General features: G+C 31.9%; 1 protein-coding gene across 1 annotated transcript in view; it reads left to right on the top strand.

The window, feature by feature from the left end:
- Nucleotides 1-25,317, top strand: part of Tbc1d32 (TBC1 domain family member 32) — a 191,398-nt gene that overhangs the window by 68,924 nt on the left and 97,157 nt on the right. The window contains exons 17-22 of the mRNA XM_076859783.2: nt 484-685; nt 1,290-1,372; nt 8,042-8,180; nt 10,469-10,556; nt 13,270-13,388; nt 18,959-19,075. Coding sequence (XP_076715898.1) covers nt 484-685; nt 1,290-1,372; nt 8,042-8,180; nt 10,469-10,556; nt 13,270-13,388; nt 18,959-19,075 — 748 coding nt within the window. The remainder of the gene's footprint in view (nt 1-483; nt 686-1,289; nt 1,373-8,041; nt 8,181-10,468; nt 10,557-13,269; nt 13,389-18,958; nt 19,076-25,317) is intronic.

A 25,317-nucleotide genomic window follows, 5' to 3' on the forward strand; every position in this document is an offset into this window, starting at 1 on the left:
ATAGTTAGAACAATGCCTGGCTCATTATAAGTATTTTTATCTATTATTGTTATTTATCTATTTTTCCTAGTAAAAATGACTCAGCTCTTTAGATGAGGAACTGAATCCTGCTAATGGGAAGGGGTATGTGTCAATAGTGGTAAGAATGAAGAATTTAGTATTATGTTTTCACTGTAAAATCAAGAATACCTTAATATATGGCCCAGGGCACATGACATCTACAACCTTTTAAATGTATTCTAGTTTTGTTTCTTTTTTCCTATCTGGATAGTCTTTCCGCCATTCCCCTGAAGCAGCTCTCATTATTAGACATCTACACTTGGGTGGGAACAGGAGTATTTGAAATGTAGTAGAAAAGCTGGAGGATGACTAAAAAGAATTAAGCAAATGAAGAGTTTTTGTGATAAGGCTAGACCTTTTGGTAGTACTTCATGAAGTCAAGATTATATGACCTTGGAATCACTTGTAGGTATCACCCTTTAGTCTTACAGGTGCTCATATAATTGCCCAGTTTTCGAAGAAACTTCTTGATGAGGATATTTCTATTTTTTCTGGATCAGAATTGTTACCTGTGGTAAAAGGAGCTTTTATTTCTGTATGTCGTCAAATATATGGTACATGTGAAGGCTTACAGGCGTTACTGCCTTATAGTTTGCATGAATCTATAGCGAAAGCATGGAAGAAGGTAAGCATTTTTAAGTTTATTTTTTTCCAAAACTGCAGATGTTTACTTCAGATATAGGCATCACTGTAGTATCACATTGTGGAGAAAATATTTGGGGTATCACATTTGACTTATTTAGCATCAGAGTATTCAGGGGACACAAAGCTTCTTAATCTGATACAGGAGGACACAAAGCTTCTTAATCTGATACAGGAGGACTTCACTATTTCCTGAGAATTAACAGGATACTTTCAAAGTGTTTTCCTCTGTTAGGAATGATTTTAGATAAATTCTCTTTGCATACAGTAACGTTCTTCTTTGGAACTTACTTCTGAGACATTTTTGGAGGACAGTTGTGTTTTGTTATGGATGGTGGAGAATATAATGTAACAATAACTGTACAGTATGTATGTATTAAATGGATTACTAAGCTTTTATTTTTGTACATTTATTTATATACTCATTTATGAAATACTTTATATGATGCTTAACAGACATAAAATAAGTTTTCTGGGTAAACTAATTTAAGTATATAAAGCACAAATAAAGATGCTGTACAAGAGATATTATGATTAGTACCATCAATAAGAAAATGAATAATGTAAATGAATCTGTTAATTTTTAGACAAGTTTGATGTCAGAAAGAGTTCCTACTCCAGTAGAGGGTTCTGATTCTGTTTCTTCAGTAAGCCAGGAATCCCAAAACATGTAAGTAAAATTGGTAAACTCATCTGTTCATTAATTTGCTGAATTAATTTTAAAATAATTTATTAAAATTATTAAACAATAAATAGATAATTATAAATATAATTATAAATAAAATTGTTATTAAATTATTTAAATTGAGTACTATGGCAAAAAACATTTTACAAGAAGGCAATGTTTGTATACAGGTTTAAAGTAAATTATAGTTCAGAGAATTTTGTGATACTTGTAACCTTTAAAAAATTTTAGCAATATTTATTATACTTGCTTCATTCTGTACTTAATTTTGAGTTAGGAAACTTGATTTACTGAATTGCTTCCAGAAAATTGGGGAGAATTACAAGATTCTAAAAATAAAATTTTAATTGGAATGGTCAAAATAAGTAAAATATTTTCAAATGTTAACAAGGCCCATTTATACTTAAATATGGGTAGGAGTGCTGTTTAGTTAAAGTTTTGGAATTTGAAAATTATTTAAATTAGAATTTATTACAATTTTTGATTTAGATGTTTCTCTTTACAGATATCAATAGACAATGGAGTCAGGTTAATGGGGAAAATATTTTTGTAAAAAGTAAGATCTAGGCTGGGGATGTGGCTCAAGTGGTAGCGCGCTCGCCTGGCATGCGTGCGGCCCAGGTTCTATCCTCAACACCACATACAAACAAAGATTTTGTGTCCATCGAGAACTAAAACATAAATATTAAAAAAATTCTCTCTCTCTCTCTCTCTCTCTCTCTCTCACTCACTCACTCTGTCTTTAAAAAAAAAAGTAAGATCTGATGACATGTTCCTGGATTTGCTTGTAATTTTATAATTGACTATTGTCTTAGTTTGAAAAGATAATCATTAGGGAAAAGTTTGAGGGATTTTTTTTTTTTTTGTAGAAACTTTGGAGGTAAATTTAAATATTTTCTTAGAAACTTTGGAGGTAAATTTAAATTTTCTTTTTTTTGTTTTAGGTAGGCATATTTAAATTTAATCTGTTAAACAAAGATGTCTTGTATTTTTTTTCTTTTTTAAATTTTGTTTTAGTCATTGATGGGCTTTTATTTTATGTATTTATATGTGGTGCTGAGAATTGAACCCAGTGTCTCACACATGCTAGGTGAGCACTTTGCCACTGAGCCACAACCTCAGCCTGTATTTTCTTAACAATATAATGGCTCAATAAATACTTAATTCTCTAGAAAATACTAAATATTTTTTCCTAACACAGGAAACACTTATATTAGCTGCTGTGTTTTTTTTTTTTGCCTTGCTTTGAGACAATGACAAGAAACATTTTTGTATTTTCGTTTTTAGATTTTTTTTTTAGTTTGACATCCTTTCATATGGCTTGTCACTTTTTCATTTTTATTCATGCATCAATTTTCCACTCACTCATCCAATTATTAGACTGAGTGATATTCTGTTAATTTCTGAGGATGCTTACAGACTATACTATGGGAACTATACTTACAGACATACTATGGGAACATAGTATGTAGTATAGATAGAGTACAATAAAGACAGCATGGTGGTAGATTCTGCTAGCTGTATGATATGGGCTGTAAAGGGTTTCTTGGGAGCCAACTTGTGGGGAAATCTAGAAAAAATAATTGTTAAACTGAGTTTTAAAGAATACATGAATACTAACTGAATTAAAAAAGATGAGGATGTTATTTCAAATGGAAGAAATAATGTGGTCAATAGGCTAGAAGTGATAGGGCACATAATTAATGTATTTAACATTTTATGTCAGTAATATTTTTAGACTCTGATGTTAGAGGGTGAAGGAGCTAATAAATTATATGCCACTCACTCACTTGTGAAGTCTGAACCTATTAATAGAGAAGCCAAGCATACCAAAACACTGATTAACATGGACTTCCTAATATTGGTATCAGGAATGGGACAAGTTGAGTTCAGTTGCAGTTGGCAGTGGGCAGCTACGGGCTTCACTCTAAGGCAGAACTCGATGCCATCAGAAAGCTGTATAGGAGAGTAGAGCAGAATGTGTGATTCCTACAGGCCAATGGGTCCCCAAAAGGAAGTGGACTGGAGGAGAGGTCTTACTTAGCCGGTTATGTTTAATTCACCCTTCAGATTTTCCAAATTTCTCCTTCTCCCATGTAGGAGGAGTAGATATTTAGGAGTAAGTGCAGAGAGACAGTGTTAAAATAGAGATGTGCTACACATGAAAATTTTTTTTTCCTTTTTTAAAATTTGTTTCTACACCAAAACTTGATGCCAGGGAAAAAGGAGGTTCTCCAACTCCTGATGTTATTATCTGTGTTAGAGCTCTTCATAGAGACAAAACCAATAGGATCTATTTATATATTCATATGTATATATAAATCCCCATAAATTTAGGGGAATTGACTCACATGATTTATAGAGGCTAAGTCCCACCCAGGATTTCTGTAAATTGGAGACACTGATATGCTGATAATGTTGCTCAAAGTCTGAAAGTTTGAGGACTGGAGATCTTCTCGTATATATATTGTGGAGCCCAAAGGTCAAATAACCTGGAGTTCCAATTTCAAAGGAGAGAAGAGGAGTGTATCCCAGCTCTAGGTTAGAGACAGGCCAATTCCCCCTTTCTGTTTTTTATTCTAGTCTATCTCAGCTCCTAATCAACTGGATGGTGCCTTTCTACATGGGGCTGGGATAGATCTTTGCCACTTATTCTCCTGAGATTCTTGCATTATTAATCTCCTCTGGAAATACCCTCATAGACACATCCCCAAATAGTTCTTTGCCCGTTTTCTAGATATTCCTTACTTAAGTCAACATCTAAATTATCTATCACAATGTCTTAGAGAAATAAAAGATATAATAAAGCTGTTGATAAAATAGTCAGAACTGTTTTCATTAGAATTCACTTTATCTAACAGAGTTGAGTTTCTTTGTTCTTTTGCTTTATTGAGATACCTGATATAAGATAGGCATTGTTTCTTGATTCTTTGGTAAAACCTGAATGGATAATCATCCGGAATAGTTTACTAGGCTATGTCTGCAATAGCAGGCACCAGATAACTATTCCTTGAGTGAATCAATGAAAGAGTTAACAAGTAAAACTTTCCCTAGCCCCAAATCCTAATGACAGTATGACTAACATTGATGTGATAAAGGTAAAATTAAGAAAGAGTAACCAGCATAAACTTAGTATTTTTGTGTTTTAATAATTTTGATCTTGTATTTTATGCTCCCTTTATGGGTGCTTACTATATTGAAGATAGAAGCTGATGCATAATAGTGTTAGGATACTGATGTCCTTTCAATCTAAAGATTGATTCAAAACTCCAAAAAAAAGTTCTACAAGTTTGGTTTGCCTTATATCAATGACTGCAAGCTATTTGAGACTATCATTAGGATCACAATCGAGAAGATTATAATCATAGAATAAAACAAGATGCCAAACCTATCCCAACCAACCTTTAAGTGCCTTTGGTCAAATTGGAGGGATTCTTTGAACTGCAAAGTTCAACTGTGATCTCTCCAAAATTAAACACCAGAAATTTAATAACCATGAGTGCATCTAACTCTCCATATTTGCTCATTTGAAGAATGTAGTTCTTCATGCTAACAAAGCAATCTTTGCTACTGCCCCTCCCCCAGACTATAGAGTCATAACATTCCATAGTCTGATCTTCCTTCTGGCTTGAAAATTTGGATATCTTTACTAAAATTTGAAGGAAATATAAACAATATTAGCAGAAAATATCTACTAAAATATATGCTTTTATTCCCCAGAATTATATGTACTCCTTCATATCATACAGTGACATGATTTTCAAGTTCTTTTGTACCCCCTACCACACACTTTTTTGGGAAGGAGTCATTTAAACTTAATTTTCTTTAATGGCTAATGTAAGATTTCCATTTCTTCTAAGTGACTTTTATTTATATTTCCCCCAAAATAGCATTTTATCTCTGTATTTACATATTTTTATCATAAATTTATTTGAGTATTTGTATCTGATTTAAAAAGAAAATGTTCTCCAGTTTTAGTTGCCATTGTCTCCACTTTTTTATTGTTAGTATTTTTTTTACTTTTTCTCTCTTCTTTACCAATTCATTACATTTGTTTTTAAGATTGGATTTGGGTTTTATAATGTTCTCTTTTCCTTTCTCCCTCCTTCTCTACCTCTCTTATTTCTGTAGTAGTGGAAAGTGAAAAAGGGATTGAGAATGGAGATTGGGCAAATAAATCTACATTAGCCACACTCACTAATTTTGATGTGTAGCACTTTCATTATTAAGCTGTTTTATGTCCTTTTTGAAAATTTTATTTTAGTCTTTAATACATGAAATATTTGGGATGTATTTTCTAGTTTTCATAGTTGTTACTACTTTATTTTATTCTTGATTTAGATGCTTTTCAGAGATCATCAATTGTATGTGTATCTTTTTTTACATTGGTTAAATTTACTTTGTGACCTATTATAGGGTCAGTTGAAAGAAAAATCTGTTTTCTTGAAAAGAATATTCTTCACCTGAAAGCTGGTTATTTTGTATATGTGTGTGTGTATATATATGTGTGTGTGTGTGTGTGTGTGTGTGTGTGTGTGTATGTAATTACATAATTTCTCATTCTTATAATTTTGTTTTAAATTTTACCATATTAATGTTGCTAAGTTCATTTTGCTTTAGTTTGTATTTGTATACCATATTAGTTAAAACTATTGCATAGAACTCAGTAAGACTTTATTTTCTGCATATAATAAGAATTCTCAAGAATATTCAGACATGTTATACTTGGGTTTTGTGTTTTGACCCAATCTTTAAATTTCTTTTTCTTTTTTTTTAAGGTGACTTTAGGGTTTTTACATTTTACATTTTTCTGATACTATTTTGGGGTGTTTATTATTTTTTTCTTTTGTATTTTATGTTGATGTTCTATTGTTTTTTTTTCCTCTTTTGCTGTCTTATTTTAGATTGATAAAATGTTTCTTATTCTGTTTTTTTTTTTAAATCAGTATCACTAGGATGTCTGTGTGTATATTTAAGTATATCTAATTTTTGTGGAGGCAGGTACTAGGGATTAAACTTATGGGCATTTGGCCACTGAGCCACATCCCCAGCCCTATTTTGTACTTTATTTAGAGAAAGGGTCTCACTGAGTGGCTTAGCACCTCACCATTGCTGAGGCTGGCTTTGAATTTGCAATCCTCCTGTCTCAGCCTCTTGAGCTTCTGGAATTACAGACCTGGGCCCTGTGCCCAGCTTCATTTATATTTTTTAAGTGAAAGTCTAAAGTTAGTAGGTATATATTTCATGTCTTGAGATGCAACATGAATCTTAGCACACTTTCATTTATTCTCAATGCTTTTTAGTTATCTAGAATTTTGCAATTTATTTCTTTATACTGTCAAATACTAATTTGTTGAATATGTTTAGTATTTTTAATTATAATTTTAAAATTTGTGATTTGTTTTAATAGTCTTAAGTTTCCAAACTTAGTTATCCTTTAATTATTCTTGTGTGTGTGTGTGTGTGTGTGTGTGTGTTTGTGTGTGGTGCTGAGGATTGAACCCAGGGCCTTGTGCATGCTAGGCAAGCACTCTACCAATTGAGCTATATCCTCAGCCTTCTTTAATACATATTTGAGGGTGGTTAACTATCTTTATCTTTTTATGTCTGAAAATGTTTATTTTCCTTCCAACCTATTGTCTTCTGCCACCTACACACATATTTTCTCTTTTAAGTGGTAATTTATCTGAATATAAGTGTTAAGATAGAGAATTATTTCTCATCAGTATTTGAAGCTATTACTCTATTGTTTTCTAGAATTGATGGTAACTGATATAACCCCTTGTTTTTAGATAATGTAAGTTAATCATTTCTCTAATGGCCTTTTAAAAATTGTTTTGATGTTTGCCTAATTTCTGTGATTTAAACATATCATTTCTGGTCCTTAAAGTATTTTATCCATTCAAGAAAATTATTATTATTTTTTTAAATAATACATTCATTTATTTATTTATTTTTATGTGGTGCTGAGGATAGAACCCAGGGCCTCACATGTGCCACAACCCCAGCCCCAATTTCAGAAAATTCTAAATTCTATTTTTTAAAAATTTTAGTTGACAAATAATTTTATATGTGTGTATGTATATACATGAAGTTCAGTGCTTTTAAAATTTAGTTCTTTTCTTTAGGGATCCTTTCAATTTTTTTTTTTTTCAATTTTTTCTGAGGAGCAAATAGTTGGTCTTTCCTATAGGTGTGTACTGAGAAAAAAATTGACATTTCCCCCAAATAAAATAAAAACCTATGAAAATAAAATGACAATGTAGAAAATATGCTTTAGAAAGTCAGAAAACAGAACTTTATAATGAATAGAAAGTACAGAAATAATGGAGAGTCAAGGCTTAGAGATTCCAGAAAGAGCAGAATTATAACGGGAGAGTAGAATAAACTTAAGGCATGGGTAAGAGAAGTGGTGGAATAGAAATGCTGACATATGGAGTAAATATTTAATTCAGTGAAGGAAAATTATTGGTATAGAAGATATAGGAATAAAAGAAATCACCATCTAAGAAACCATTGTTTCAGTTCTACTTAAAAATATATATTGAGTAATTAGCTACCATTTGTGTATGCATAAATTTATTTATTGGCTATCATCTTTCTTTTCAGTTGAGTGTACTAGAAAAAGCTCTATCTTTCTTTTACCTGTTTCAGTATGGCTTGGGAAGAGAATTTGTTAGATGATTTATTAAATTTTGCTGCCACTCCCAAAGGATTACTACTTCTTCAAAGAACAGGTGCCATCAATGAATGTGTGACATTTATGTTCAACCGATATGCAAAAAAACTACAGGTATGTATTACCATCTGTCACAGAAAAAAGGAATTTTTGTTGTTTAAAAGCCATTAAGAGCATCATTCTGTTTTCTGTGCAGGGAGAGGTTATTAAGTCTCAATTAAAAAGCCATATAGCATCATAATACTTGATATTGTTTTTAGGAAAGCATTAGAGAGTTGATATTGGTGTCTGTGACTGTGTTTACAGAATTACAAACAGCCAGAAGGAATTTAAAAATTCAATTAATCATCTTGCTGTTTTTATAAATATGATATCAAACATCTGTATGTACTGAAACTAGGTATAACTTCTAGAGGAAAAAAAAAACTTGAATCTACATGGATGTTTGAATGTTTATGCTTCAGTATTTAAAAAGACACAAAATTATTTATAGAAGGATTATATGTTTTTAATTAATTTTAATTGAGTATATATGATAGCAGAATGCCTTTGAGTCATTGTACACAATTGCAGCACAACTTTTCATTTCTCTCGTTGTACACGATGTAGCATTGCACCATATGTGCAGTCATACATGTACCTAGGTAGAGGGATTATATTCTATTGTTAAATAAAATTTACAATATGAGCTAATCTTTAATCAGATAGTCAGAGGCCACTGAATTGTATTCAGTTTTCTTTTGAGTATATATTCCTAGAGATATGGTCTTTTTAGGATCCTAGGTATGTTTTTTTATTTTAAATGTTTTTATTAGAGCATTATAGTTTATATAATAGAGGATTCACTTTGACACAATCATACATACATGGAATATATTTTGCTCTCTTTCAGTGCTCTGTATTTCCTCTTTTCCTCCACTTCTTCCCCTTTCTGTATTCTACTGATCTTCCTTCTATTTACTTATTGCTTTTTTTAAATTGGTGCTTTATTGCTTTTAAGTGTTTTTCTCTGTTATTTCTTGGCCTTCTGGCTAAAATCAAGTGTAATTTCTGTTGTTACCAGTGTAAAAATGTTCTCCTTCTCTGTCTTGTGGCAGCTGTGGTGTTTGACATTATTAGATTGCTTAATGCCTGTTTTTTCCCCCTTCTTACTGTCTTTAATTCTAATTTTCTGCTTTTGTTTAAATCTATAAGAAAACAAGTATTTCAATCTTTTGTTGTCTGTACACATGAAAAACAAGTAATTTCTGAATGAATTTCCCTGATTACATTTGGTGGATAAAATGTATCTATATTGGTTCATGGTCTCATGATATTAGGTTTATATGTGTAGATACATGATTTTATTTTGTTTTATTGAAATGAACTTCTAGTATAGAGAATTTAGTTATATCTGTGCTTCAATGCTGTCTTCATCCAGTGCATGATTCCTCTTTTATTGAACATTGGACTATGAATTAAGGAAAATGGGAAATGTGACTAATAAAGATAGAAAAGAAAGACAAACTTATAAAGACATGGCAACAGAAAATTTGAGAAATAAGCCTTACTTTCCCCATGTTTTGTTTTTTAGTTCCTAATTTGTACTTTTTGCCCTTAAAACTGAGAGTACAGTTTGTATTTTAAAAGTCTGAAATTAAAAACAGATATGTTCAATGAAATGTTTAGAATATATAAACTCTGAATGGTAGCTGTTCAGAAGTCAGACATTTTATAAACCACGTGACTTTAACCAATCTGAGGCAGAGTTCATATTGTAATATATTTCTCTATTTTTATTCTGATTTATGCTAAGCGATTTATATATACTTTGGCACTGTACCCTGAATATTTTGTAAAATGTTTGTAAAACAAATTATTTGAGAATTTTTACAGTGCTCTATTAGAAACTGGTATATTAACAACTGGGACTCTCTTTGTTTATTCCCTTCTTTAGGAATAATGCCTCTAAAAATAATTGTCATTTTAAGAAGAAATCAAAGTTGTTAGATGGCTGGAAAGCATAATGAAACTGGAAGTCAATAGAGGTTTATTAATAAGGACATTTATTGAGGAACCAACTGAAAAAGTAATAATAGGGCAATAAAATTTAGAGTTGGAGGTACTCTCACTTTTCATCTGGTTTGTTTCTTATTTTATGTTTGAGGAGACTCAGGTCAAGAAAGGTAAGTGACTTGTTGAAGGTTATAGAGTTAGGAGCAGAATGCAGATCTGAAATAAGATTGTCAAAATAGTAAAGACTCATTTTTGTGTAGTGTTTTGATTTTTTTCCTGCTGTTATCGTCTTGAAGGAATATTTGATATTCCTATTAATAAAAGCAGTAATTCTGTATATAACATGTATGAATGAAACATTAGCATGATTTTTTTTGCATCTTATTGCTGTCTTATTTACTTGTTAGATAAGTAGGCAGAAAAAGTTTGGCTATGGAGTTTTGGTTACACAAGTGGCATCAACAGCAGCAGGTGCAGTAGCACTACAAAATTCAGGTAAGTGTTTTGTTTTAATTAAAAGTATAGTTATTTAGAAAGAGCAAGAAAACTGAAAATTTAACTGGTATGATCAAATATCAGGATATTTACTCATAAGTTCTTTTATCCAAGTTAAGCCATATATTGAACTTACAGGATTTCCTTATTGTATTTCCTTTTTCATGAAATTCCACTGAGAATTTTTTTTGTATGAATTGTATACATCCTTGTACTTTTTTTTAAAGCAATGATATATAATGAACTAAACTGAAATATACTTGATGCTTTAAGAATCTGTCATCATTTTATGAGCCAGGATATCATCCTCTTTTGGATACAGTCCCATCTGACAGGATTCTCTAAGGCTCATTTTCAATGGCTTATATGTATGTCCAAATTCACATTTATTTATAATGATTATCATACATACATGCCATTTCCTTATGCCTTTTCTTCCCCCTTTGAAAGCATTTCTAATCACTCAGCCTACACACTAACTTTGGAGTTTACAATCAGTATTATTCAATATCAGTTGGATTTATAAGAAGTTAAAACACTGGGAACTTAATGTGTCTAATGTTAAGGTTTACTGAGCACTGATTAAGGTATAATTCCTAATAGAGATACTGATTATATTTTTAAAGCTTAGAGTTGATGAATCATGACATCAGTGATCACTATTGAATCTCTCCCTAAATGAATATATATTTCTTATAGTACATTTTAATTTATTTTTTTTGGCTGAAGTAATTTGTGCAACTTGTATAATGAAACATGTTTTTGGACAATAAGTATCCTAAACTGAACTACGTGTGTTTTCTTCTTAGAATAAAATTCATGTGGTATATAGTACATAAAAGCAAATTAATTGAAGCATTTGAAGTCTAGATTCAATTTCTGATCTTATTCTTGGTCAAGCCATTAAGCTTCTGAACCGTGTATCATCAAATTATCAAGCTTTAAAAAATTATTTATTTATTTATGGTTATAGATGGACAGAATGTCTTTATTTTGTTTATTTTTATGTGGTGCTGAGGATTGTGAGGATTGAACCCAGTGCCCCACACATGGTAGGCAAGCATTTTGCCACTGAGCTCCACCCTCCAGCCCAAATTATCAAGCTTTTCATGAGAGGGTTAAATGCAGTGTTTTTCAGGACAAAAGCAGGATGATTTCTGCTTCCTGAGCTCCTGTCATGTCTTGGTTACAATACTAGGAACTTTACATTTATCATCCCACTTATATTTCATGGGAACCCTAAAATTTACTATTATTATGTCAGTTTTCAAATGGGGGAACTGGGCTCCTAAGATCCCAAGGGATCTTTCCACACATGTACAACTAATAAACTGGCGGATTTAAAATTTTAACCCTTGTATTTTTGTTTTAAGAGCCTGCATTTTTCTGTTATAGGAGAGGACTCTTACTATTCAAATATTATAAGCTTACTGAGATTATAATTAGATTTTTTTACTTTTTCTGTATGATTTGATTTTTCATGGAGAAATTCAATAATCAAGTTTAGCATTCATTTTCATTTAGTTATATAGTATTAGTCATGAGAAGTATTTAAAGACTGTTTAACTTTTGCTGTGACCAAAAGACCCAACAAGAACAATTAGACGAAGAAATGTTTATTTTGGGGTTCATGGTTTCAGAGCTGTCAGTCCATAGATGACTGATTCTATTCCTCAGGGACTGCAGTAAGGCAGGACATCATGGTGGAAAAAAAGTTGCAGAAAAAAGCAACTGGGTGCATGGCACCAGGAAGGGGTGAGAAAAGGGGGAAACGGAGAGGGAGTTTCCTTCATTATGACAAAATATAAAATCTAAAGGCATGCCCTTGATGATCTACCTGCTCCAGCCACATCACACCTCCTATCATTTAACTTTTTGGAGGTACCACATATCTAAATCGTAGCCGCATGGTTTAGATATGTGGAGGATGCCACATGTCTAAACCAGAGCAGTATGGTTTGGTGTCCCTCAAAAGTTTATGTGTGAGACATGCAAGAAGGTTTAGAGATGAAATTATGTGTTATGAAGGATTTAACTTAATTAGTGCATTAATCCCTTGATAGGGATTAACTGAGTGGTAGCTGAAAGCAGGTGGGGTGTGGCTGGAGTATGTAGGTCATTGGGGGAGTGCTTTTGGGGTTCATATTTTGTCACGATGAAAGGATCCCCCCCTTTCTTTCTTTTTCTCTTTTTCTCTTTCTCTTTTCTGGTGCCATGTCTGTATTGAAGCAAAAGTTATATGAAATGCAAACTTTTTCTAATTGTGGAATTGGAATTGCCAAAAAACATACTTATGTTCTTTTGATGCCTACCCTGTTTCCTTATACATTCTTTTCTCTCCCTTCATACCAAAGCACACAGCCTTTCAGGCTGTCTTGTGCTCTTAGCTCGTTTGCAGAGGAAAGTATAAATCTTATAATTTTTAAAAAGAAAAACAGAGCTGTTATTGGCCAAGCTTTAACTCAGATTCAGCAGTCATTTAGAAAAATAGTTTTTCAGAATTTTTTCATTGAAGATTTTTATGGTGTTGGTGTCATAAAAATATACTGACAATAGCAGATATCATTTTTATCAAGAGTGGAGATTATTTCTTATAGAATAAGCAAGTATGTATCTTCTGTGAGAGTGGACCAGTCTTTCAAGGAGATGATCATCTTTCTTCCATAGGAAATATTATACTAGAAATATGACATGAATTAATAATTCTTCCTAGGGTTTATTAGTGCACTTATAACTGAATTATGGTCCACTCTGGAATGTGGAAGAGATGATGTTAGGGTAACCCATCCCAGATCTACTCCAGTGGATCCTATTGACCGAAGCTGTCAAAAGGTAAGAAGTTATTTAACAAATAATATACATATTTGAAATGTATCTTACAGAAATGACTTCATTCAGGCATTATCTATGTTTAGTTGTAATCAGAATACTTCCCTAATATGTCTTCCCCTCTTTTTCATATCTAGTTTTTTTTCATTTTTCAAAATAAATTTAGTGAACAATAGAAATACCAATATTTTTTGGTATTTTCATATTATTTTTATTAGAGTTCTTTCCCTTATAAAGAGTAATAACACACCAGTCGTGTTATGAAGAAACAGATCCCCAAACAAACAAAATCCAAGTAATGAAAACAACAATCCAAGAAGCTTTTTGGCCATAGGCTTGAATATAATAAAAAAATTTCATGATTATTTGTCATTATTATTTGGTGGGCAGAGAGAAGATGCTATTATTTAGAATAATGTGGCAGAAAAAAAATTTAACATCCATGTAGTGTTCTGTATAATTAAATGACTTTTTTACATTAACATATTCATTTTATTTAGATGAAGATGATTCCTAAATTGACTTTATGGGAATATGGATTATTTTTTCCAAAGTTGTCACAAAATTAGATATATAAAAAAAGAAAAACCCAACATTTCAGAAATCCCTCTTTCTAGACTGGTAGACTATTTCACTTCTGTAAAAACTATAAATTCTGGAAAAAATAATTTAAAATAAATGGTTAAAAGTATTGCAGTGATGAATAAATAGGCAGAAAATGAAAGAGAGTCAGTGTATGGATGGTACTACTTGACTCTCTGGATTTATCAGATTTTTTCTTGAGGACAAATACCAGTTGATACTCCATAGACAGAAATATAGATTAAAACCCCTAAAGAACCAGAATACACATTTTAGCCCTGCAAAGCAGCTGGAAAATGGAGGTGGTTCCCTGGGAAAGATTATGCCATGTAGATGCCACTTCAAACTCTGTACATATATTTTCTTTCTGAGCTATGTAGCCTAACCCTTAAACAATGAATTAAACACAGGCTAACCCCTATACTTTAAAGTAAGCATGAATTTCTAATCTTGTAGAGATTGCAGATCATGCCTACCAAAGATGTAAGAATTTAGAGGTTGAGTCCAGCCAACATTAACTGCTAAGTTAAAACAAAACAAAACAAAACAACAAATTTAAAAAACCTACATTTTCTTTAGGGGATTTAACCAATCCAGAATCTGTGTAATGAATTTAATATATTCACATGATGCCTGAGATACAATCCCATATTATTAGATGTTTGAAGGAAAAGGAAAATATGACTTATACTTAAAATAAAAAGCAACTAAGACATAATGGTGAAATGAAGAGGTTGGAATTATTTTATAAAGGTTTTTTTTATTATTAGAAATGGAATATGAAGGGAAATATGCATACAATGAATGAATGAAGTAGAAATCACTGATAAACAACAACTATATAAAAGAGCCAGATAGAAATTATTAAACTAAAAAACTTGTGTGAAACAAAAATTTTCAGGTGCGTTTAACAGAAGATTTAAATATGGCAGAAGAAAGAGTGAACTTAAGCTAATAGGAATGATAAAATGTGAGATCAGAGTGGGGGAAAAGAAAGATTCAGTTGTTCATGAGCTAAATGGAAATCTAAATTAAGATGGTTGGAATAATAAAAAGTACATTCTATGGCAATAATAGAATTATAAAAAGTCGAAAACTAGAAACTAGAAAAATTGGAAATTAAACATCATACTTCTGAATAACAGGCCGTCATAGAGAAAGTTACTAAGGATACTGGGAAATATTTCAAACTGGATAGAAATTTAGTGTATCAAAAATTTTTGGATGTAGGTGTTAAGAGTGATATTTTTAGCTTTAATATTTATATTAGAAAATAAGAAAGATCTAAAATTAATGACTGAAGTCTCTACTCAAGGAAGCTAGAAAAAGAACAAGTATCCCCAAAGCAAAAGCAGAAAGCAATAATAAAGATTAGAGCAGAAATCAATGAAACAGAACAAAGACAAACTAGAGAATGTAACAAAGCCAAAAGTCAGTTCTCTGAAATAAATCCTCACTAGATTAATCAGGGAAAGATCCAAAATTTTAAGTATTAATAATGAAAGTGGTGTGAATGAAGATCCCACAGATGTAAAAGACCAATAAGTGAAAAGTAGCATTTATGCCATTAGTTTGACAATTTAAGATGGCAAATTTCTTTAAAGATACATATAACTGAACTGAGCCACCAGTGGTCGTGCAGTAGGTTCATGCAGGAAAGCATGAATTGTATTCTTGTTACATTCTCACTTCTTTTCTTCTAAGATTATTATTATTTTATTTTTGTTCTGGCCTAAGGGCCTCATGCATGTTAAACATATGCTCTACCATGGAGTTACACCCCCTAGCCTTGAAATTGCCTCTTTGAGCCACTTTCTGAGTACTATAAAAATCATTTCCTTTAGAACTTTTTATCCAAAAAGTAAAACATACTTTTCACTTCTTTTCTGAAAACAGTTGTTAGTTCCTCTTTTCATAGAGGATAAAGATAATTAAATAGCCACATCTCTGGAGCCAGCCTGCTCCCTCTGTAGCCATCTTTCTCACCTCTCTTTACTTTGCTATGCAGTGTCATCCTCCTGATAACCCACCACCCCTCTCTGTTGTACAGTACCATAGGGCTATTTAAGGCACTGATTGAAATGATCTGATAGGGTATTTGTCCTACACTACACTGTGAGTCCTTGAGGGCAAGGAGTATTCATTTACTCATATTTTTTATTATTAGCATCTTGCATAACTAGTGATAATTTTCTGGAGTAAAAGTATTCTGAATGAATAAATAAGTGAATAGATGATCAAATCACCCTGAAATATTTTTAATGCAAGGAAAATTTGTGGCTTTACATGATTACTTTTATGTTTTAGTCTTAAACTGTATTAAATATTTGACCTCCCATTTGTTTCCTTATTATTGTACAGAACATATTCATTTCTTCAAAACAGTCATGAGTAGATTTCTGTTTTAAGCTAATACAAATTTTAAGCTAATTAATGTCTGACACTAGCAGTACTTTTTAATGTATTTTTATGGGAAACTAATGTAAATTGGAAAGTTTTTAGTTGTAGAACTGCTTAATATATACCAGTTTTGCAGTATGCTTTTGTTTTTAAAAATGCTTAGCATAATAAGACATGGATTTGTTTCTTCTAGAGATAAGCTGCTGAAGTCTTCTTGAATCTCTTTAAAATTCTGTTAAGGTTATTTTAGTTTAAATACATTTATTGAATTATTTTTGTCAATTTGTTTAGACTAGAATATCAGAAGTTAACAAAATTATATATGTGGTCCAAATTGTTTCATTTCTTAAGAGAAGAGGATTCTCTAAATACAGATGGAGTTGTTCATATATAAATAATACAGAAACCCTTAATGTATTATGATACACGTGTTATATAAAAACTGTATGGCTTGTTCTATCACAATGGACATTTATTAAAAGTTTTTTTGTGATACGTTATTGTTATATTTTAAAAAGCCATTTTAAACTTAAAAATATTTATTTATAATAGTATCTAAATATTGCTGGATTTGTATTAAGAACAAGATGAAATGTTTGCATATCCAAATTATAAAGCATTTTAGCTTGTTCTTTTAGTTTATATTTTCATGATAACATTGAGTTGAATTAAAGTCAAGCTGTTTTGAAATCTGTTTCATTAATCATCTTTCTAGTCAATACCTGGTGATTAATTTATGTAGTGGTTTCCTAAGGCCATGAACCCTTTAGATTCCCTGCAAATTGATTTTATATGTGTTTAATACATGTACTCCCTAAACATTCTTTCCTTGATAATCAACTTTTTTCTTTAGTGCATACTTTTAGATTAGTAAACTAACTTTAAATGACAACTAAGTTTTTATGTTGACAATTTTATAGCTATCCAGATACTTTAAGTCATAGATTATGTTTTTTTCCATGTTGGTTAGAAGTTCCATCTTTATTTTAAGGAATGTTACATTATTGGGAAAAATATGGATACTTAAAAAATTTAGTGTGAATTTATATTTTATTCAGAAATAGTATTTGTTTTAATCCTTTTAGAACTGAATACATTCACCATATAAGCACCATTATTTGTTAAGTAACACTGCATTTAGTATAAGGGAAGAGATATAAAATAAACTTTCCTTTCCAGGTTTTAAAACAAGACTGTGGAATGGTTATAGTGTTAAATAAAAGATTATATTATATTTTGCAATGAGTAATTTTAACATGCAAACAAGATATTACGGAGTAGTTCTGCCATCACTCTTCTGAGTATGTGTCTTTGTTCCAGCCATTTATTTGGTAATAAGTTTTACCAGGTATTAGGTGAGACATTGAGTTGTGTTCTTTTTAATTTTCTAAGTTTAGTGGAACTTGTTTAAAAATGTTAACTATTAAGTGGAACACTTAATAACTACAAATAAATACGATTAATATTATACAAGCCAAAGATGTGAGTATTGACAAAGTAAAGAAACTTCTAGAAGTAGATGGAGTTAATTGGAAAGTCTTAGGACAAGATATAATGAGAACCTTGAAAGCTAAGTGAAGTGGTAGGAGGAACTTGTTAGTATGAGTAAGAAAAGTATTTTGAGGTGGCATTCAGTTAAGAGGAGGCTGAAGGCATATTTGATTGAAGTGGTGACTTCAAGCTGGGGAGTAATGGAATGAGGATTTTGAGATGGAAGAGAAGAAAGATGTCAATTACTGGGTAAAGTGCCTTGAATGTCAAACTGAGGAGTGTAGCCTTGGTGTTGGGGATGGACAATCACTGAATGTATGGTTTTGAGTTGGGAAGCCAAAGAATGAAATTTGTCTGAAAAAATACTCTTATTTGCTTTTAAGTGGATTAAACAAAGTGAGGAGCTTAAAAGTTTCTTGGAGCTGCTGGGGTTGTGGCTCAGCGGTAGAGCGCTCGCCTCGCACATGCGAGACCCTGGGTTCAAGCCTCAGTACCACATAAAAATAAATAAGTAAAATAAAGGTATTGTGTCCAACTATAACTAAAAAATAAACATTAAAAAAAGTTTCATGGAAGGTTTATCTTGGTAAAATTGTATTAGAAAAATGAGGTTGTTTTGATAGGAAAAGTCATGACTTTTTAAAATTAACTACAATGTATAGACTATTTGGATTTCTAGTGGATGTATTAAAAGATGATCTTATGAATGAGGGCAAGAAAATACAGGGTGTATTGTCTTGCCTAGAGTTTCTAATTCTTATTTTCTTGACTATCAGATATAGTAATATGAAGAATGACAGACATGGGTAATTTCATTTTTTTGTTAGAACCAAATTTTTAAGAGATGTATAACATTTTAAAATGTTTTCTAACTCTTCTATATGTTCTATAATAGTTGTAGTATTATGCATCTTCAATACTAAATTATTAAATGTTTTGTGCTTATATATAAGTGTGCTATGTTGATGTAGATTAATTAAATTTTTTTTAAAAAATTAGCCTTCATAATGAAACAAATATAACATTTGACTCTTTCCTTGGATATTGTTAGAAAAAACAAAAGAACCATTCAAATGACTCTTTTCTCCTCTCTCTGTAAGTCTTTCCTAGCACTGGTAAACTTGTTATCCTATCCTGCTATATATGAGCTCGTAGGCAATCAAGAGCTTCCCAACAAAGTGGAATATTCTCTTCGTGAAGTGCCAACGTGTGTAATTGTAAGTCATTTTCTTTTAATTATGATTTGGCCAAAAAAGAAGAAAAAAAAATAAACCACTGTTTATGGCATTTAAAGGCTAATTTGATTATTTATAACCAAGGATTATACATTTTTTAATTATCATGAGTAGAGATCTAGTCCAGGCCACTTTACTGCCCTTACATGCATCAGAATACAGGGCTGTTTCTCCTCTATCAGGAAAGTGATTTAATCTAAGCAGAAATCTTTGTAGAAATGAGTTTTAGATGATTCATTATGTTATTAGTCATACAGTACTGCTCCTTCATTGGCTAGGATAATTAGGAATAAATTATATCCAAGGAGTCCAATACATTTTCTACTTATATTTTAATGAACTATATATTATTGCCCCATGAGGGCAGTATATACATATTTATTTAATTTGAGACTAGTTTTATACTCAGAAAGTTAATTTAACCTTTAAATATAAATAAAGTATATTTATCTTTGGGGTACATTTATGAATTAAACACATAAATGTAAATATATGCATATAAACATGAATAAATTATTATTTGATACTGAAATTCCATTATTAATTAATACTTTTTTTCTAATCATTTTGTCCCATATTTTAAACACAGTTTTGTTCTTTTGAATACTCTTAACCTTTACTAATCCTAAATATTTGAACTTTAAAAAACTTTTTTTAGGGAAATTTTTTGATAACTTACATGAAATGAAACATAGACACTTGTATCATTAAAGTTTTATCTAGCTCCTGTTATTTTCTTGAAGTTTTCCAGTTTCCTCTTATGCTTAAATTTTATCTCTTGATGCCTCTTAAGTAGTTTATATAGTTAGCCATTTATATACTGGTCTCTATCACAGCATTGGAGTAATTGAAGGAAAGAGAGAAATATTGTCAATAGAATCTAGCAGAGGTAGACATTCTGTAAACAGTTATTAAAATAATTATTCTCAATATTATTGGCTTTAAAGAAATGGATTAAGGAAACAGGTATCCATGAGTTTTCTTATTTAATGTAGAGCAAGGGCGTGAATGTTTATTTTCTTATTTAGTGTATATTCAGATTTATCTTTTCACTTATGGAAGGATTTGTCTTCTATTTAGCCTTAAGAAATTTAACAGAAAATAGTTTTATTACTTCACTGCTCCCCAAAGCACTATATTTCAACACTGTAGAAAAATCATTGCTTTCCATCATTTTTTAAATGCATATAGATTTTCCAACTAAAAGTAACAACTCCCTTGATCTTTGTCTTCTTATAGTTACCACCCTGTGGTTTGCTTTCTTTCCTGAAAAATCACTTGTACTTGAAGTTGGTACTTTTTTCTCTTCTATGGATTGAAGAAGCCACTGTAATCTGGCATCTTGTCTGACTGCCTAACTGAAATATTTCTGCCCAAAAACAATAAATATTTAATTCCCTAATCCCAGGGAAACTCCCCATTCCTTCAACTCAATTTACTACTTTGTATAATTTAATACATTTGATTCAGTCCTTATTGTCATTCTCCTCTCCCGTGGATATGGCAATTTTTTTTTTTTCATCTTTCATACATTTGATTCAAGTGAGTTATGAACTTCCATTTTTACCCCAAATACAAATTGCAGAATTACATCAGTTACACATTCACAATGTTTACATAATGCCATATTAGTGACTGTTGTATTCTGCTGCCTTTCCTATCCCCTACTATCCCCCCTCCCCTCCCCTCCCATCTTCCCTCTCTACTACCTCATCTGTTGTTGTTCAGTTCTCTCCCTTCCCCCCCTTCCCCTCACAACCTCTTATATGTGATTTCATATAACGATGAGGGTTTCCTTCCGTTTCCATGCAATTTCCCTTCTCTCTCCCTTTCCCTCCCACCACTCATCTCAGTTTAATGTTAATCTTTTCCTCATGCTCTTCCCACCTGCTCAGTTCTTAGTTGCTCTCCTTAAATCAAAGAAGACATTTGGCATTTGTTTTTTAAGGATTGGCTAGCTTCACTTAGCATAATCTGCTCTAATGCCATCCATTTCCCTGCAAATTCCATGATTTTGTCATTTTTTAGTGCTGCATAATACTCCATTGTGTATAGATGCCACATTTTTTTTTATCCATTCATCTATTGAAGGGCATCTAGGTTCGTTCCACAGTCTAGCTATTGTGAATTGTGCTGCTATGATCATTGATGTGGCAGTATCCCTATAGTATGCTCTTTTAAGGTCCTCAGGGAATAGTCCGAGGAGGGCGATAGCAGGGTCAAATGGTGGTTCCATTCCCAGCTTTCCCAGGAATCTCCATACTGCTTTCCATATTGGCCGCACCAATTTGCAGTCCCACCAGCAATGTACAAGTGTACCCTTTTCCCCACATCCTCGCCAGCACTTATTGTTGTTTGACTTCATAATGGCTGCCAATCTTACTGGAGTGAGATGGTATCTTAGAGTGGTTTTGATTTGCATTTCTCTGACTGCTAGAGATGGTGAGCATTTTTTCATGTACTTATTGATTGATTGTATGTCCTCCTCTGAGAAGTGTCTGTTCAGGTCCTTGGCCCATTTGTTGATTGGGTTATTTGTTATCTTATTGTTTAATTTTTTGAGTTCTTTGTATATTCTGGAAATTAGGGCTCTATCTGAAGTGTGAGGAGTAAAGATTTGTTCCCAGGATGTAGGCTCCCTATTTACTTCTCTTATTGTTTCTCTTGCTGAGAAAAAACTTTTTAGTTTAAGTAAGTCCCATTTGTTTACTCTTGTTATTAACTCTTGGGCTATGGGCGTCCTATTAAGGAATTTGGAGCCCGACCCCACAATATGTAGTTCGGAGCCAACTTTTTCTTCTATCAGGTGCAGGGTCTCTGATTTGATATCAAGCTCTTTGATCCATTTTGAGTTAACCTTTATGCATGGGGAGAGAAAGGGATTCAGTTTCATTTTGTTGCATATGGATTTCCAATTTTCCCAGCACCATTTGTTGAAGATGCTATCCTTCCTCCATTGCATGTTTTTAGCCCCTTTATCAAATATAAGAAAGTTGTAATTTTGTGGATTGGTTTCTGTGTCCTCTATTCTGTACCATTGATCCACCTGCCTGTTTTGGTACCAGTACCACGCTGTTTTTGTTACTATTGCTTTGTAGTACAGTTTGAACTCTGGTATCGCTATACCACCAGATTCACACTTCCTGCTTAGAATTGCTTTTGCTATTCTGGGTCTTTTGTTATTCCATATGGATTTCATGATTGCTTTATCTATTTCTACAAGAAATGCCGTTGGGATTTTGATTGGCATCGCATTAAACCTGTAGAGAACTTTGGGTAATACCGCCATTTTGATGATGTTAGTTCTGCCTATCTATGAACAGGGTACATTTTTCCATCTTCTAAGATCTTCTTCTCTCTCTCTCTTTAGGGTTCTGTAGTTTTCATTGTATAAATCTTTCACCTCTTTTGTTAGGTTGATTCCCAAGTATTTTATTTATTTATTTTTTTAGGATATTGTGAATGGAGTGGTTTCCTCATTTCCATTTCAGAAGTTTTGTTGCTGATGTACAGGAATGCCTTTGATTTATGCGTGTTGATTTTATATCCTGCTACTTTGCTGAATTCATTTATTAACTCTAGCAGTTTCTTTGTAGACCCTTTTGGTCTGTTAAATATATTATCATGTCATCCGCAAATAGCGATAATTTAAGTTCTTCTTTTCCTATTTTTATGCCTTTAATTTCTTTTGTCTGTCTAATAGCTCTGGCTAGTGTTTCAAGAACTAAATTGAATAGAAGTGGTGAGAGAGGGCATCCGTCTAGTTCCAGATTTTAGAGGGAATGCCTTCAGTTTTTCTCAATATGGCAATGTTTACTTCTACTTCTCCCACTTTCTCTGGTCTTTCCTGTACTTCTCTTCTTCTGTTTGTCACATATCCTCTAGAATGATTTCATTGAGTTTCATGGTTTCACTTGAATATTGACAACTCTGTGACTTTTATCTATAACTTTCCTCCTAGATCTGTACTTTGATTCCCCTAGATAATGGGCATCTGGAAAATTCATTGGACTCTTGGGCTTAATGATTTCTACAACAGAATGTAGTGTTTTTCTTTCCTAAATCAATTCCATTTTCTGTTTTCTTATATTAGTATATGACACCATCATGTATGCAATTAAACAAGCGAGAAACCTGGAAGTTGTTGCTGACTTTCCTCTATAAATGCAATAAATCACCATCTTCATAAACTTCATCTTTCTAATACCTTTTTTCCCCATTCCTATTAAGACCACCTTAGTGCAGACCCCCATTTCTTTTCTAGAGTACTTAAGTGAGACCCTAACTGCCTTTTCTTTCAGTTTCAGCTTGTAAGTTATCCTCATACTAAGCAGAAGTAATGTGAAAACCGGATGCAGTCTGGTTTTATGTGTGTGAGTGTGTGTGTGTATGTGTATGCATTTGTGCACACATGGAGGCTATTTCCTTTCTATTGTGGGCATTTTCAAGCTTGCATTAAGAAAAACAGTATAATGAACTCTTATATAGTTATCACTAAATTTTAGGTTTTATGAAAATTCTGCCTCTTTTCCAGTTTCTTCCTTTTTACTTTTGGTTTTGTCTCCTGAATTAGGTATTCCACGCATAATGTCAGTTTGCCAGTAAATAATTTAGTATGTGTCACTGATAAGGACCTTTTTGTTTTTACTTTGATTTGAGTTACCACCATAAATCCTAATGGCGTTATCATCTCAAAATACTGGCTATAATCTCTTGATAGTATCTAATATGTAATCCATACAGAAGCTTCTGTTATTTTTTTTTTTTACAGTTGGTTAAGTCATGATCTAAACAAGGACCATATGTATACTCAGTCTTCATGTCTTCTAAATTTCTTATTCTAAACAGCTTTCCCTCCCTTTTTGTTTCCACACTATTGATTTATTGGAGAAACTGGTTTGTTCTTTTTGTGTTTCACTGATTCATTGCTTCATTAGCAGGTGTGAAGTGGTGATTCTAATTCTTTTTTTAAATTTAAATAAAATTCTTTAACAAAAGGTTTAGTAAAGGTAACCCTGAAATGCAGTTATTTCTGGAAAGACAGAATAACTTCTTGATTGTTTGTTAATTTTCAGAGTAATGATTGGTGCTATAGTTATCTCTAAAAAGGAGGTTTTAATGTTATTATTATGAACTTCTGGGTTATCTATGTATATGTTTGATCCAGTGCAGTCTTTCTTTTTGCTTTTGATTTAGATATTCCTTCTTTGCTGTTGAGTATTTTGAATATTTGCACATATCCAGCTGTTCAATATATTGCTTTCTTATGTACAATGTTCTAGACTCTTTTTGTACATTTTGTGGCTCAAGTATAGAATCATCCATCTTCAAAGACTTTTTTTTCCTTTTGGCAGAAATTGTTACTTAAAACCTTCCCTAGGCATCATGGTTAAGAGTTGACCTTATTTCTGTGTATTTCAGTAGATAGAGAAGGGAAATAGCAGATTGTTTTGTTTTCATTATTGAGATAAAAATTAGTAATTCATATTGATATTTTTATTTACTTGTCTTTGTTTTTTCATGAACAGTCTTAATTCTTAAGCTTTTTATTACATGGACAAAAATATTTATTTGCTGTATGGTAAAATGTACATGCAATAGTTTTAAAAAAAATACAGTCAACAAATGCATATTTCATTCCTTTGTCCTTAGCATACGCTTTAGGGTTTTATAAATAAAATACCATGATTTAAAAATCATTTGATGTAAATAAACCTTTACCACGTTAGCCTCTAAATCTCTGCTTTGCCTGATTTACCACTAAATTAATAGGTTTGTTTCAGAATGTTTTAGAATTGAAGAAGTTTTTATTTCTTTTTTTTCTTGCCGTAGTTAAAATAAGATACCAAATTATGAAAAACCATTATGCAATTTTGATATATAAGTAGGTACATGTATATAATATGCTTCTGTATTAATCCTCCCTCCTCTTCCCCTTGTAGACGTTGATCTTTAATACCATACCTACTAGCCCAGTTTCTATTCAAATTCAAATAATAAAAATTATATAAAATAAAAAGTCATTATTTTTAAGTGTTACCCACATTTCAAATTTTCAAATACCTGCTTTCTGCCTGATATAATAGGCTAGTGGCCACCATATTGGGCAGCACAAATAAAGAGCATGGCTATTCTTACACTGCTTTATAGGTAACAAATTTGTTTTTTGGTCTATTTTTTTTTCTAATGTCCTTTTAAAAAATATGTTTTATTTCCCTCTAAGT

The sequence above is a fragment of the Callospermophilus lateralis genome, chromosome 6 (genome assembly GCF_048772815.1).
Source record: "Callospermophilus lateralis isolate mCalLat2 chromosome 6, mCalLat2.hap1, whole genome shotgun sequence".
NCBI classification, from domain to species: Eukaryota; Metazoa; Chordata; class Mammalia; order Rodentia; family Sciuridae; genus Callospermophilus; species Callospermophilus lateralis.